At 39.1% G+C, this 13889-nt stretch overlaps 1 protein-coding gene across 1 annotated transcript in view; it reads right to left on the minus strand.

Annotated features, from left to right (window-relative positions):
- The window catches only part of tenm4 (teneurin transmembrane protein 4), a gene marked incomplete at both ends in the record, with an annotated part of 180674 nt that overhangs the window by 49754 nt on the left and 117031 nt on the right, over positions 1-13889 (minus strand). Inside the window, 4 exons of the mRNA XM_080054064.1 lie at positions 2343-2592; positions 6633-6776; positions 7092-7359; positions 9846-10107. Of these exons, the coding sequence (XP_079910190.1) occupies positions 2343-2592; positions 6633-6776; positions 7092-7359; positions 9846-10107 (924 nt within the window). The remainder of the gene's footprint in view (positions 1-2342; positions 2593-6632; positions 6777-7091; positions 7360-9845; positions 10108-13889) is intronic.

A 13889-nucleotide genomic window follows, 5' to 3' on the forward strand; every position in this document is an offset into this window, starting at 1 on the left:
TGATTAATAGTTAACAATGCAACAGAGGGCTTCTGAGCGTGTCCTTAACGTTACGCACTATAGCTTTAAATCTTTTAAATATGTTGCTGGCATTGTTTATCTTTTGTGTTGGTTCATTTACTTAGCTTGGTTTATTTATTCACAAAACAAAAACAACATTTTTTATCTTTATATTTACATGATTTGTTTTCACACTTTTGAAATTGAAACCCTAAACTAAGCTAAATGAAATCAAGACATTCATTTACATTACAGTGACAGAGAGCTTGTACACATGTTGTTAAAGTGCCCATTGTATAGAATAAACCCCCAGTGTCCACTATACTATGGCATCACTCGGCTTTTCATCCCCAGTTTGACTAAACGTTCTACAGCCGAAGTCACGACCTTCTGATGGGAAATCAATCCACAGCCCTTTGGATGAGACATTGGATCTAAAGACATTCCCCTTCAACTGCCAGGCAATATTATCTCTGCAGCTGAAGACACTGATAGGATCTTCTCTCAGGCGCCATTTTGTAAGGTTCTCCTAGCCATGTACATAGAGCCTTTATAGTGTAGTACTGTATATACAATGACATTGATAGCTGAATTTAACAGGTATATCTGATTTGATTGAGAAAATTCCGAGTCTGGGGCTGCCATACTTATTATAACAGAAAAGTATTACAGTAACACCTGTCATGAAATGAATGAAAATTGCGCATTTTTGGAAAAGTTGGATTTATACTAGTAAGGTTTTTTTTTTTTATAGTGCAATGGATGTAGCAAAGTGTTAGGCTAACAAATAATCTAGAAAAACAATTATGTTCTATATACCACTCTGAAATGTTAATATCCCTTGACATATGGCAATTATTCAACCATTTTAATGAAAAAAATCAATTAAACAAATTTAAAAAAAAAAGCATAATACTAGATTACTCAATACTTACACATGTCTTGATTGTATACTGTACAATGTCATTTTTCCTTCGTAACCAACCTCTCTTTACGGTAACACACACAAAGGCATGACACAAACACTGTAGTGGTCAAAAAGGCCACTGAATCAAGGGCTTAATATCTCAGGAGTAGAAACACTCAAACCAATAAGAATCCACGGTTTTATGAAGATGAAAACCTAGCGGGCAGTCCGTATCTCCCAGCTGCTCACAAGCGCACGGTCTGAAATTACCTCCAAAGGTCAACGCGACATCAAGTGAGTGCACTCTGGACTGTAGCCCCTCTTTGCTATATTAATCTAAAGCAAACACTGCATTGCTTACCTATGCCTGAAGTCTTTATTTCTGTCAGTGTGTGTTTGCCAAAAGCAGCAGGAAATGAAGAGAAGCAGAGAAAAAGGAAAGAGAGGAAAATGTTAGTTTGTTTAAGTAGGACAGAATTGAAAAGAAGCAAGTTTGTTAGAAAACAGCAGTAGAAAGCATTCGTTACAGTCTGGAAAGAAGAAAAACAATACGTAGTTGTTAGTCGACAGAAATAATAAGATAAGGCTTCAGAACCAGGGAATTATTTTGACCTCAGCTGTTAAAGGTGGAGTCAGTGATTCTGTCAACATTGGTCAATATCTCGTCACGATCCGCTACCTGTCCGTACTGTGTGTGCGCTGAAAAAAACTGGTGTATACACAGCCTAGGCTTTGTAAACCGGTATGTAAATACATTTAGCAACATGCCCATTTACAAAGCCTAAGCTGTGTATTAACATTTTTTTCAACACACACAGTAGAGAGAGTTAGCGGATCGTGAGGAGATACTCACTGATTATGACAAAAAAGCATTCTCCAGTATTGCTGACTCCACCTTTAATAACAAAACATGACATTTCTTATCAATTCAAAACCTGCCTTTTGCTGATGGTAACAAATGAATGCCTCCTATCTTTGCCTGTCTATTGTTAAGGCCTAATTACAGCCGATATAAGGGCCAACCTCCCGCTGATACAGGTGGATGGTGGAGCCAGGGTCATCAATCCTTCTGCCTTCAGGGCTTTGTGTCTGACTCAATACACCTCACTGCTTTACGACCTGTGTGTAAAGCCCATCTGAGCTCACAGGGCCACAGTGAATGCTAGAGGGCTATACTAGGCTATTACTGTAACACACACACACACACATAGGCATAGACATAGGCACACATAGACACACACACACACACACACACACACACACACACACACACACACACACACACACACACACATCCTAAATGAATGCTAGGCTGCTGGTACTTCCATTACAGGATGCTGTTGATAAACACACACACACACACACACACAAATACACACACATACACACACACACAGACACCCTGAATGAATGGTAAATGCTAGTAATGCTCTACCTGAGCTCCAGTACGCTGGTGACGTTCCCTGTGTTAAATATCCTCCTGACATAGTTGAAGTCGCCCACATAGAGGCTCCCGTCCTGGCCACAGCTCAGGGCCACGGGGGCCAGCAGCTTGTTCCCGTCCGCCAGCCCGTTACAGGACGGGCACGAGATGGACCGGCGCCGCCCGTTACCCATCACACTGCCGATCACTGGAGGCTGCTGGGAGATGAAGATGTTCTCACCATTCCCCATGTGCAGAATTCCTGGCAGGGGGACAAGGAAGGGAGATAAGTTAGACTAGGACTCTTTTTAAGGTTTTTAGTATTTTATGTGATATATATATATATATATATATATATATATATATATATATATATATATATATATATATATATATATATATATATATATACTCAAAGGGAAAGAGGACAATGTAACACTTTCAATTTTATTTTATTTTTTGGCATTTTTATTTACAAGACAGTTTCGGAGAGATGAAATGGGGCAGAGAGGGGAATGCCATGCAGAGAACGACCCAGGCCGGATTCTCACAAGGGTCTTCTTTTTTCAGATACTTTTTTGGGCATTTTTTTTTTTTTACTAGACAGTTTTTTAGACAGAAATGGACTCAAACAATGGCAATGGCATATGAGGTCTCATTTCCCGTTGAATGTATATGTTAGTAAGGCATTTAGGATCTGTGTGTAATGACACACTCAGAAAATTCTACTCATAAAAACAAAGAAAAAAAAAATAATTAAAAATAAATAAGTTCTATTCATTCAGTTCGTATACAACTACAAAAACAACAAAACATTAAATGTGTTTTTGTTTCCAGTCATTTTCACCATGGTAATTATAAGGTTTTTACACATAATTTGTCATATTTAGCTCTGTTTACATGCATATATTAATCCCATTGAAAATTGCTCATTCAATTCACATTATTGCATTTGCTAAGAGCTTCCAATTAATTCTGTTCACACAACAGAAATAATTATTTGATCAGACAGAGAAAACAGTGTTCGATCATGCTGGGGTTCTGCTTGAATAAAAATTGTTGCCACATTTTCGAAAGAGCTTAAATATGGAGACAATGTCGTGCCAATAGTTGTATTATTAAGTAAAAGTTCTGAACTTTAAACAGTACAAAAATGTTTTCAAGCTACAAGTTTACTGAATGTTTAATTCAGTTTAAATATATTTTTAGAATTATCTTTCATAAATTATTATTTTGAATTTATTTCCAATATTTTTTTTTGAATAATTTCAACTAGGCCTACATACGTGTTTTTAAATGTTTGACTTTCACATATATTTTGATATTTGAGGTTCTACGTTTTAAGATTGAGATCATACTTTTCAGTTCCAGACTTTTGACTTTTAGGCGTGGTTGGCATACCATCAACTGATAGGGCATGGAATAATAAGTGAGAGCTTAACAAAGGACGTGTTGATATTCCGAAAAGTATAACTCAACATACAGGCTGTGTCTTGATTCAGGGGTTGCAGCCTACGTAGGCTGCATTTGAAGACCGATTGCGTCATAGCGGCGTGCAAAGGCTGTCCCATTTGCAAGGCTCCTCATATGCAGCCGTGAAATGCAGCCTTCGTTTCACGGTTTTGAAGGCTGCATCAGATGTATCCTTCGTGGCCCAACATATCCCAAGATTCATTGCGTTTTTTTCAGAGATTGCATAAAATAAAATAAAAAATAACAAAACAGCAACGTGTTGCTCCATCTTCTTAACTTTTATCTTCCTTTCTTTTTTTCTTGTACTTTTTTTTCTTTTCGTCTGGTAGGCAACTTCTTTTTCTTTTTTCCTCCATTGACAGGGCTGTCTCCGTTGGCAGCAATCAGGGTTGCTAGGCAGCACAGGAGCGGCGAGTCCTCACGCAAGGTAACGGCTTGTTACGTAAACCGGAAATGCTCGTAAACGGAGACCTGAGGAGAACGTCTCATTTAACAAGGCTCGTTGGCCTTGGAATCGGCCTTAAAATCGGCCTTCATAGGCTATAGCCTTCATAGACCGCGAGACTGCGTCCTACCAAGTGCGTGGTCTCTGAATCAAGACACAGCCAATATACTGTAGGCCTAAACCAAATTCACATCAACGGAAGTGAAAAGACTGACTTATTGCAATTCAAAAGGTTTACTAAATGAATATTTTTGATAATAGGACTAAATACAGTGAACGGCCTACCCAAAATATGTTAACAATGGCAGATAATGACATTTTTTAAATTAATATTAGATATAAAAATAAAAAGTCGACACACAGATGGATCAGTTGTGATTTGAATAGGTCTGTCTGTGCACCTCACCAAACTGAAGCCATGGAAATGTCTCTGTGTGCACATGGAAACAAGGCATGCCAAAGTGGGGGAACCAAAAAGCTTTCTGTTGGCACAAGTGCAATCTCTAAGAGCTACAAAATTACCACGCAGAAAATCACCCAAAAAATGTTCTTGTCCCAAATAAAAACTGCATTTGCGCATGATCCAAGTGGAGTTTGTGTCCAGGCATTCAGGCATGACACAAACACACGCACACACACACACACACACACACACACACACACACACACACACACACACACACACACACACACACACACACACACACACACACACACACACACACACACACACACACACACACACACTTTGTCTCCATTAGGGCTGCCAATCTGCACTTGGAAAATGTTCAAATATGTAAATGTAAAAGCTGTTTCTGCCCGATCCATGTAATTATATCTGAAATCCGGCATCTGCATGTTAGATGTTGTCCGAGGTCATTTTTAATTTCCCTACTTCTGACGGGACTTTGTGACCCGAGTTCTTTGAGCATTTGGTGGATCAGTTAAAGATCAGCCAAGCGTTCCCCCTGTCTCGGGACGTGATTTAATATTAGGGGCTGCTGCTGTGTGGTAGTAACAGACTGGCAGTAATTAAGTTAGGGATGATTCTAAAAAGGCTTGGATGAGATATAGGGGTATGAAAGAGGGGGTATGATCGGTGGGCTGTAGTGGGGCTGTGTGCGATTTTAAGTTCAGTTTGAGGAAAGCAAATTGAATACAACTTTGATATCACAAAAATGTTATAGTTAAGATAATCACTAAAAATAAATAACATAAATACCAATAATAAATAGATTACAAAGCATCTTTAGAGTTGTATATATTACTTTGTTGAGTATTTCATTCAAAATGTAAGAAGAGATAGGCCTTACAATGTGACATTTTGATATAAAATGTGTATTCATTAAATTTACAGAAAAGAAGCGATATTCTGATATGTAGCCTATTGTTGCCAGAATATAAAACAATAATCTACAGTGTATATCCACAATATATTCATTGTACTCTTTAGTTTTTTTTCACAACACACACACACACCTGCACCATCACACCATACAAAAAAAAACAAAAAAACGGCTTATAACATTTGGTCAAATCACCCAGGCCCTAGAAGGTAGTGGAAGTGGCAGTATAAAGGGGGCAGGGAGCAGCACTCTGCACCATTTGGACATTTCCCATTTAGTATTTAGGGTTAGTGTGACAGATCAAAGAGCCAACTTTCAGGGCACTTTTCTTATAAGTACGTCTGACACACACGCACACGCACGCAGACGCACACGCAGACACACACACACACACACACACACACACACACACACACACACACACACACACACACACACACACACACACACACACACACACACACACACACACACAGCTAGTGACAGGTGCTGCCCTCAGTTTTTCTCACTTCACTTCTACTCCCGACTTTTACGAGTAATTTTCCGGCAATAAGAAAATTGACCCATTTCACCTCAGAAAAAGGACAGCAGTAATACAAAAGTCAGACGTATTTGATCCAGGCAACACTGCTGAAGTGAAAAGGTCCCGAAAATGCTACAATACTACAGGCAAGGCAGACCATTCAATGTTTAGACTAAAAGCATACGCTAAGGCATTGGGAGGACCTAACCACTACACCACAAGCACCCCCTAAAGCTATCATTATTGAATGTGTTTGTTAATAATGGAGTCCTAATGAGTTTTCATTTTATAAAACAAGAAAAAGAAATCGAGTTACTCTAATTGAGATGCATGTACGTTTACTTCATTAATTGTCTTCAGATTTATAATTTTGCTGATGTTATTGTGCATCCTAATTATACTTTTTTCTTGTTAATCGACGGCACTGTGACAATGTAATCTATTGAGTAGGTGTTTCTAATGAACAAGAGGCTTAGAAAAATATAATTTATAAAAATAACCGTCAGTTGACTCACCACTCTGGATGTTCAGAGCGTGGTGTTTGTCGATTGTCCATCCACCCAGTTTGGTTGCCGTGGTTTCGTAGCCCTGGAGCACGGCCGTCCTTTTCTCCCAGAGAATGAAGTCTGGACACGATTCATACTCAAAACCAACGGATACTGGATGGATAGATAGATAGATAGATAGATAGATAGATAGATAGATAGATAGATAGATAGATAGATAGATAGATAGATAGATAGATAGATAGATAGATAGATAGATAGATAGATAGATAGATAGATAGATAGGAACAGAAGCAAAGAGAAGGTAAGAATTAGTATCACAATATGTTCTGGATAAATAAAAGCTAAAAAAAGAGGCTGTCAAACAATTTTTTTCTTCTTCTTCTTCTTATTATTATTTTGCATTTTCTAGTCCATATAAAAGATGGAGTCAGCAATTCAGATTTTTTTTTTTTTTCGATAACTTACCAAAAGCTTCGGATAATCCATAGACCTTCTGGCTGTATACGTCTGCCTTGTCCCAGACAAAGTCATAGGACAGGTTAGGAGCGGCGGGGAACCATTTCCTAAAGAGCCGCCCCTCCACAGCCACCATGAGGTGGACCTTCATCAGGTTGAAGGGGATGGTGGCGTGTGTCAGGGTCACTCTCAGGATGGACTTGTACCCGGCCGTCCTGCTGCTCAGATAACCCAACCTCATGTCTGTACCCGGGATAGGAACTTCCTCCTGAAGGGCCTGTGGACATTAAACACAAAGGTTATTAATGAAAGACAGAACATATTAACTGTATATAGTTCCTCAGGGTTGTTGACAGGACTTTTAAATATTGAACCGGTTGTAAGATCTATTTTAAATCTATCTGTGGACTGTTTCAAAGTCCTCCTCAAAACCCATTCACATAGGCAAGCCTTCTTAAAGATTTTAGCCATTTTTCTGTGGTATTTTGTATGTTGTGGATTGTTTTGTGTCTGTTCTGTAGCGGGTATTATGACTACAAGGGTTCACCAGAATCACTGACTCCACCTTTAATGTACACACTCCTTTTACTATGCCTGTGTCCCATGTAAAGCACATTGTACGGTCTGTTTAAACAATTCTATACAACTAAAATGTGCTTACTATCTTACTATGTTCTCCACTGTTTGAGATATCGTTAATAACTTGCCTTTGCGCGTCCTTTAAGTCACGCAGATTAACAATTTGTCATCACTTTGTCAATGGCCACTACAGCGTTATCACATATTTCATTATAACCTTGCCTCCAACCAAATACATAGACCAGTGTGTAGATTAGAAAGATTGCAAAGATCAAAAGGACAATTGCATTCACGTTGTTACACACAGAATCCCATGATGATGAATTTTCTTCATTATGAACTAACTCCACTGAGAATTTTTCATAATTGATTTAATAACAACAAGCCCTTTCATTAGGACAATAGCCTCCTCTGCAATCCATATGACAATGGCATCATAAGAAATGCCCTTGGGCCCGTAGCTTGCACAGTTTCCTAATTTATAGTGTAATAAAATGCAGTAAGAAACATCATGGTGGCCTTAGAAAATGTTCCCCTGATTTTGACCTGTGACCTTTTGATAATACAGTGGTAGGTCAGCGCTCGGACACACACACACACACAGATACACAGGTACACACACACACACACACACACACACACACACACACTCATACATTGCATGGTGTTTGCGTTTTAAGATCATAGGTCGAAAACACTGGTTTGGTTGGCCGACTTTTCTCTGCTTTAATTGAGTCACCTCTCGTGGCCTGTACAGTCTCCACAGAACAGAACAAGATGTAAAATAACAATGAAATTAGCTCAGGACAAGGTTACAACATGCTGAGCAAGAGGAAAGGTTGTGAGACCATTGTAGCAATGTGGAGATTTAATTTTTTTGAAGATGATTTTTTGATATTTTCAAGCTTTATTAGATAGTACAGAGTTGAAATGGGGAGACAGAGAGAGAGGGGATGACCTGCAGTAAAGGTCCACAGGTCAGATTTGAACCCGCGACCACTGCAACGAAGGCCGGAGCCAATATGGTACACGCTCTATCCACTACGCCACCGGAGCGGCCCAATGGAGATTTAATTTTTTTGGTTTACTGTTTATTTCTAATATCTTCTCTCCTATTGTACTACAACTGCAACAACATTCTGGGCATAAATCGTTTACTTACAACACAATTTTTCATGACTTAATCCATATTTTTGGACATTCTATTGATACTTTTTGCCATACGAGATGTAAAGTAACACTAAAATTAGCAATGGACAATTCTGTGCAGACTATTTTACCTAAAACAAGGTTTATAATGCATTTTATCGCATGCAGTTCACTTGAAGTTGAAATGATTATTGCCTCACATCTGGTAAGAGCCTCTTGAAGACTATTCATCAAGCCGCGATGTGTAATAGTGACTGGAGCACATGGAAGTGTTTGATTGTATCTCCTGGGTGTAATTGCTCTGTGAAACTAGGATTTACAGTGTGTGTGTGTGCGTGTGTGTGTGTGTGTGTGTGTGTGTGTGTGTGTGTGTGTGTGTGTGTGTGTGTGTGTGTGTGTGTGTGTGTGTGTGTGCGTGTGTTACTCTGTCTCACTACTGAGGGATGATGATTACTTCACACGCACAAAACTGCTCCGAAATGTATTTATTTTTTCTCCCAGTTTGTAGCTTTTCCAGGTTACACACATTGAAGTGCCACTGCAAAGGATTCTCTTTTGTATGACAGTAAATATTATATCTGTCTATATGTGTATAACGAGGCCTCTATGATCATAGCAAGAATCATATTACTATTGAAGAAGTTGATTCGGCCATTTCCTCAAATGCAAACGGTGTATCCAATTGTTTTTACCCATTTGGAGACGAAACCCATTATTGTTTTTTTAATATATATTGTTTTATGTACGTTAAGTTCAGACACTGCAGAGTGGAAATAGGGAGAGAGAGTGGGGGGGAGGGATGACATCCAGGCAGTCAAGGTCCACGGGTCTGATTTGAACAAGCGACCACTGTGGCAAATAAAAAAAACGTAAAAAAAAATAACCCACAAAAAACTGAATAAAAGAATAGTGATTGACCTGTATGTCTGGCAAGTCACCTTAAAAAAAACAAAACAAAAAAACAAAACAGTTTTTGTTCTTCTTTTCCTTATAGAGAAAATTAAAAATAAAAATTAATAAAGTATAGGTATTGACCTGTATTTCTGGCACCACGGTCCTCCTCTCCTGACAGGACCCGGCGAAGGCGGTGAGCGGGGCGGGCGACACCAGGGGACTGGGCCGTGTGAAGCTGCTGATGTCACAGCTCGGGATGTCATTCACCTCGTGACGCATGACGATGGTATCCATGACGAAGAAGCGTCCCCACGGCAACCACAGAGTGTGTTCCTGGGTGATGAACGGAGCGCGCTCAAAGTGCAGCGCCACCGCCAGCCCGCCGTTAGTCACCAGGTCAAAACTGAAACAAGACAGAAACAATTTTAGTTTTAGACCTAAAGAGTGAGGACATTTTGGCCTTTAAAGGGCTGTTTGAGGGTTAACACTAGGTTTTAAGGTTCAGGTATGAATTAGGTTTATGTTAGGGTTAGTGTAAGGGTTGGGGTTGGGCATTTAGTTTTGATGGTTAGGGTTAGTGTAAAGGGCTAGGGAATGCATAATGACAATGAATGTCCTCACAAGTATAGCCATACAAACGTGTGTGTGAGCATTGCTCCTTTCCTCACATCTATATACTGTATGTGTGTATGAGAGAGAGAGAGAGAGAGAGAGAGAGAGAGAGAGAGAGAGAGATGTGTACTGCAGCCTCCACTTCTCTATCGATCCTTTAGATGAGGGCTGTCCACTCTAGCATCAGTCTAAAAGCCGCTGCAATGAAACCTCATCTGCTGCTGCATTTAAGAGCCCGTAAACAGCTCTCGGTCTGCCCTGTGCAGGTCTCAGTAAACTGGGTTTCTTTCGGCTATTCTTAACACTATTATGGAAGGTTATGACAGCAGGATTTGTTCATATGTTGTTAATTGCCTGATTTATGAAACATTTAGCTATTAAAAAAAAAAAAAAAAAAAAAAAAAATGCAGAAAATGCTTTTTTCAGACATGACCATAGTATTTTTTTTATTTATAAAATGAAAAAAAAGCTGTATCCATACACCAAAATATATGCTGTAAATAATCTGGACCGTAATATGTTGCAAAAATGTAATTATTTAACTTGCTCTTAATTCACACATAATTAGTTTCAATATTGCCAAATTTGTATATTTATTCAAAGATTTCTGGAAAAACTTGTAATACAAAAGATACTTGTGTTAATGTAAGTAATCACCGTGCAAAGTTTAATCATCATATCTATTAGTTTAAAATATTACCCCATTCAGCTGCAGTGTCCCCCTTTAAACGGCTGCATTGTGACAACAGCATAAAGCCGGCCGCTGCACCTGCATTGTTTTTTTTCTGCTTGTCACTTCTCTCTAAGAGCCAATTAACACCCGGTCACCCAAAGACCCCTGGGAATACAGGCCGTATTCTAACAGAGGGAAGCAGGTTTTTACAAACAACAGGTAACTTCCCTGTTGGTTTAAACAGCTAAATAAAGAATATGCTGAGACACTGCAGGGAGAATTATTGTTTTTTTTTTTGCTATTTTGGCAGTGAACTTGTCTTCTTTCGTACTAGTGTGAGAAAGGGTCTCATATATGTCCATATTACTCCATACTTTGGACCAAGGCCTTGTCACCGCCATTTTGGAAGTGTCATAGTTGGAATGTCATCAGGTGCATTGTTTAAAATTTAGAATTGTTCTTGTCCTTGAAGGCCACTGTAGCTTCTGTTATTATTCAAAAGGAGTGGGGTTACCCAGGGAGCGTTGCATTCTAGAACTTTCTAGAACTTACTTGATGATGTCATATTACACACTGCACCTTTAACTTGGCTTGAAAGTAAACATCTGATGGTGATAAACACATCTGTGTCCCGCCCTTGGATGTATAATGCCCTTGGCTTAGGTTTTAGTAAAGTTACTTTGTCCAGACCCTGTTTATAGCTGATAGGGGGGTTTGATAGCGCTACCCTTGTGCTACTGCGATCCATCTTTAGCCATATGCAGCTGCGGCCGCTCAGTCGGCATGACAACACTCCTGGCCAATCGATGCAGGGTTCACTGTCCATTATCAATCATGACAACAGGCCCTAAGCCCGTCTGACAAAACATATTAATCTATCTACAGCAGCCTGGATTGTGTTTCCTGGTTTTTTTTTCTGTTTTTTTCGCCAAAAGTGAAATCTAAAGTGTTTAGAAAATAAAACAATTAAATCATCTATAGTATTAACACATACACTTGCTTATGCCCTAAAGGAAATGTATTAAGCTCAATGAATTAATCCTGACACTGAACTTTGGTGAGCACCATACACAATTATACACAATCTTTTTTCAGTAGCCTACAGAGAGGTAGCGGATCGTGAGGAGATATTTACAGATTTTGGCTATAAGTGATTTTGACAACTTGCATTCTCCAGAATCACTGACTCCACCTTTAAAATTGTATTCAATTAACTCTCAGTTATTGTTTATTCTAGCGGCCCCTTTAGACAAAAACACACTGAATATCCTCTTTGACAAGGTTGCTGTGCTCACCCAAGAAAAAAAAAAAAAAACATGCAAATTATAATGATAATTGTATGTAACTATATTAATGATATAAATAAGTGTGTGTGAGAAATGGGCATTATAAAGTGTCATCTTGGGACATTTTGGTGGATCTTGGGGGCGACTGTGGCTCAGGTGGTTAAGCGCGTTGGCCAACGATCCAAGGGTTGGCGGGTCGATCCCCGCCCGGCCACCTGTGTCATGGTTGTTGTGTCCTTGGGCAAGACACTTCACCCACCTTCACCGTGCCTTGTGTGAATGTGTATGACTGCTGTATGTTTGCTGTATGTTTGGTGGGGCCGATGGCGCTGAATGGCAGCCTCGCTTCCGTCAGTCTGCCCCAGGGCAGCTGTGGCTACTCTCGTAGTTTACCACCACCGGTATGACTGTGTGTGAACGAATGGAACCTGGAACCCTGTAAAGCGCTTTGAGTGCCTTGAAAAGCGCTATATAAATCCAATCCATTATTATTATTATTATTATTATTATTATTATTATTATTATTATTATTATCTTTAGCAAACCAAGTAGTCAAGTGTACATTGGATTTCCTACATATAACATTGCTTCAACAGAGATCCTCACAAGCATGTTAGATTTGTTAAAATGCAAATCTATGTCAGCATTTACTTATAATTGAAGAAAAGCAAAACAGGTGTTTTTCAATGCTCACCCAATCAGAAAAATGACTTCACAACACAGCTGTAAACCAAACCAAACTAGCCTGTTTTCTTTAGGGTCTAGAAAATAACTTTTCATGACGGTGGAAAAAGGTAATTTAAAAACCCCAAGCCCCTTGGACAATAAAGAACACACCATAAAAACCACTTCCGACAGCTTTCCCATTTCTAAGCAGCTGAACAGGTGCGTTTCTGATTTCACGCTGCACTGAGCGGGTTTGCTGTGATTGCAGCGGAGTTGCAGGAGACTGGGTGTGTTTACCAGTAGTGTTTACACATATACTGCAAGGGGGAGAAAATATAGAGTACATTTGTCCTATTCAACTGTTTTTTTTTTCGATCACTGAACCAAAAAAACTCAACTTCTAAAGCACTTACATTGACTACACTTTTTCATAGTCATTCTTGGCACTATTCTGAAGGTTATTACAAAAGGATTTGTTCATATGTTGTTAATTGTCTAATTTATGATACATTATGTTCACTAAAACATGCAGAAAAGGCATTTTGATATGTAAATGATGTAGTACTTTTTGTTATATATACATAGAATGAAAAAGGCTGGAGCCAAGATTTTAACTCTGGCTTTATCCAACACCTAAGAAAATAGTGTAGACCTTTGTGAATGAAAAGAAAAATGTAGTCAAGCTTAAGAACATTTTGGACACACCTATGTGGTTACAGTTTAGAGAGGAAGGAAGCCAGTGCAGTGGAGTAGGTGAAAATGAGATCGCAGCTCAAGAAAAGTACAGGAAATATGAAAGGGCACCGGCCAGAGTGCTAGTAGGAATAAGGGCAGAGGGAGATTGGAATAGGTAGGTGTGAAGTGTGAAGGAATTGGTGAGCAGTTGAAATAAGTAAAGTAGAGACGCTTAATGGATATGAGATATATTCCATTACATCATATAGTAAA

Source organism: Ammodytes marinus (assembly GCF_949987685.1).
Source record: "Ammodytes marinus genome assembly, chromosome: 3".
Taxonomy (NCBI): Eukaryota; Metazoa; Chordata; class Actinopteri; order Uranoscopiformes; family Ammodytidae; genus Ammodytes; species Ammodytes marinus.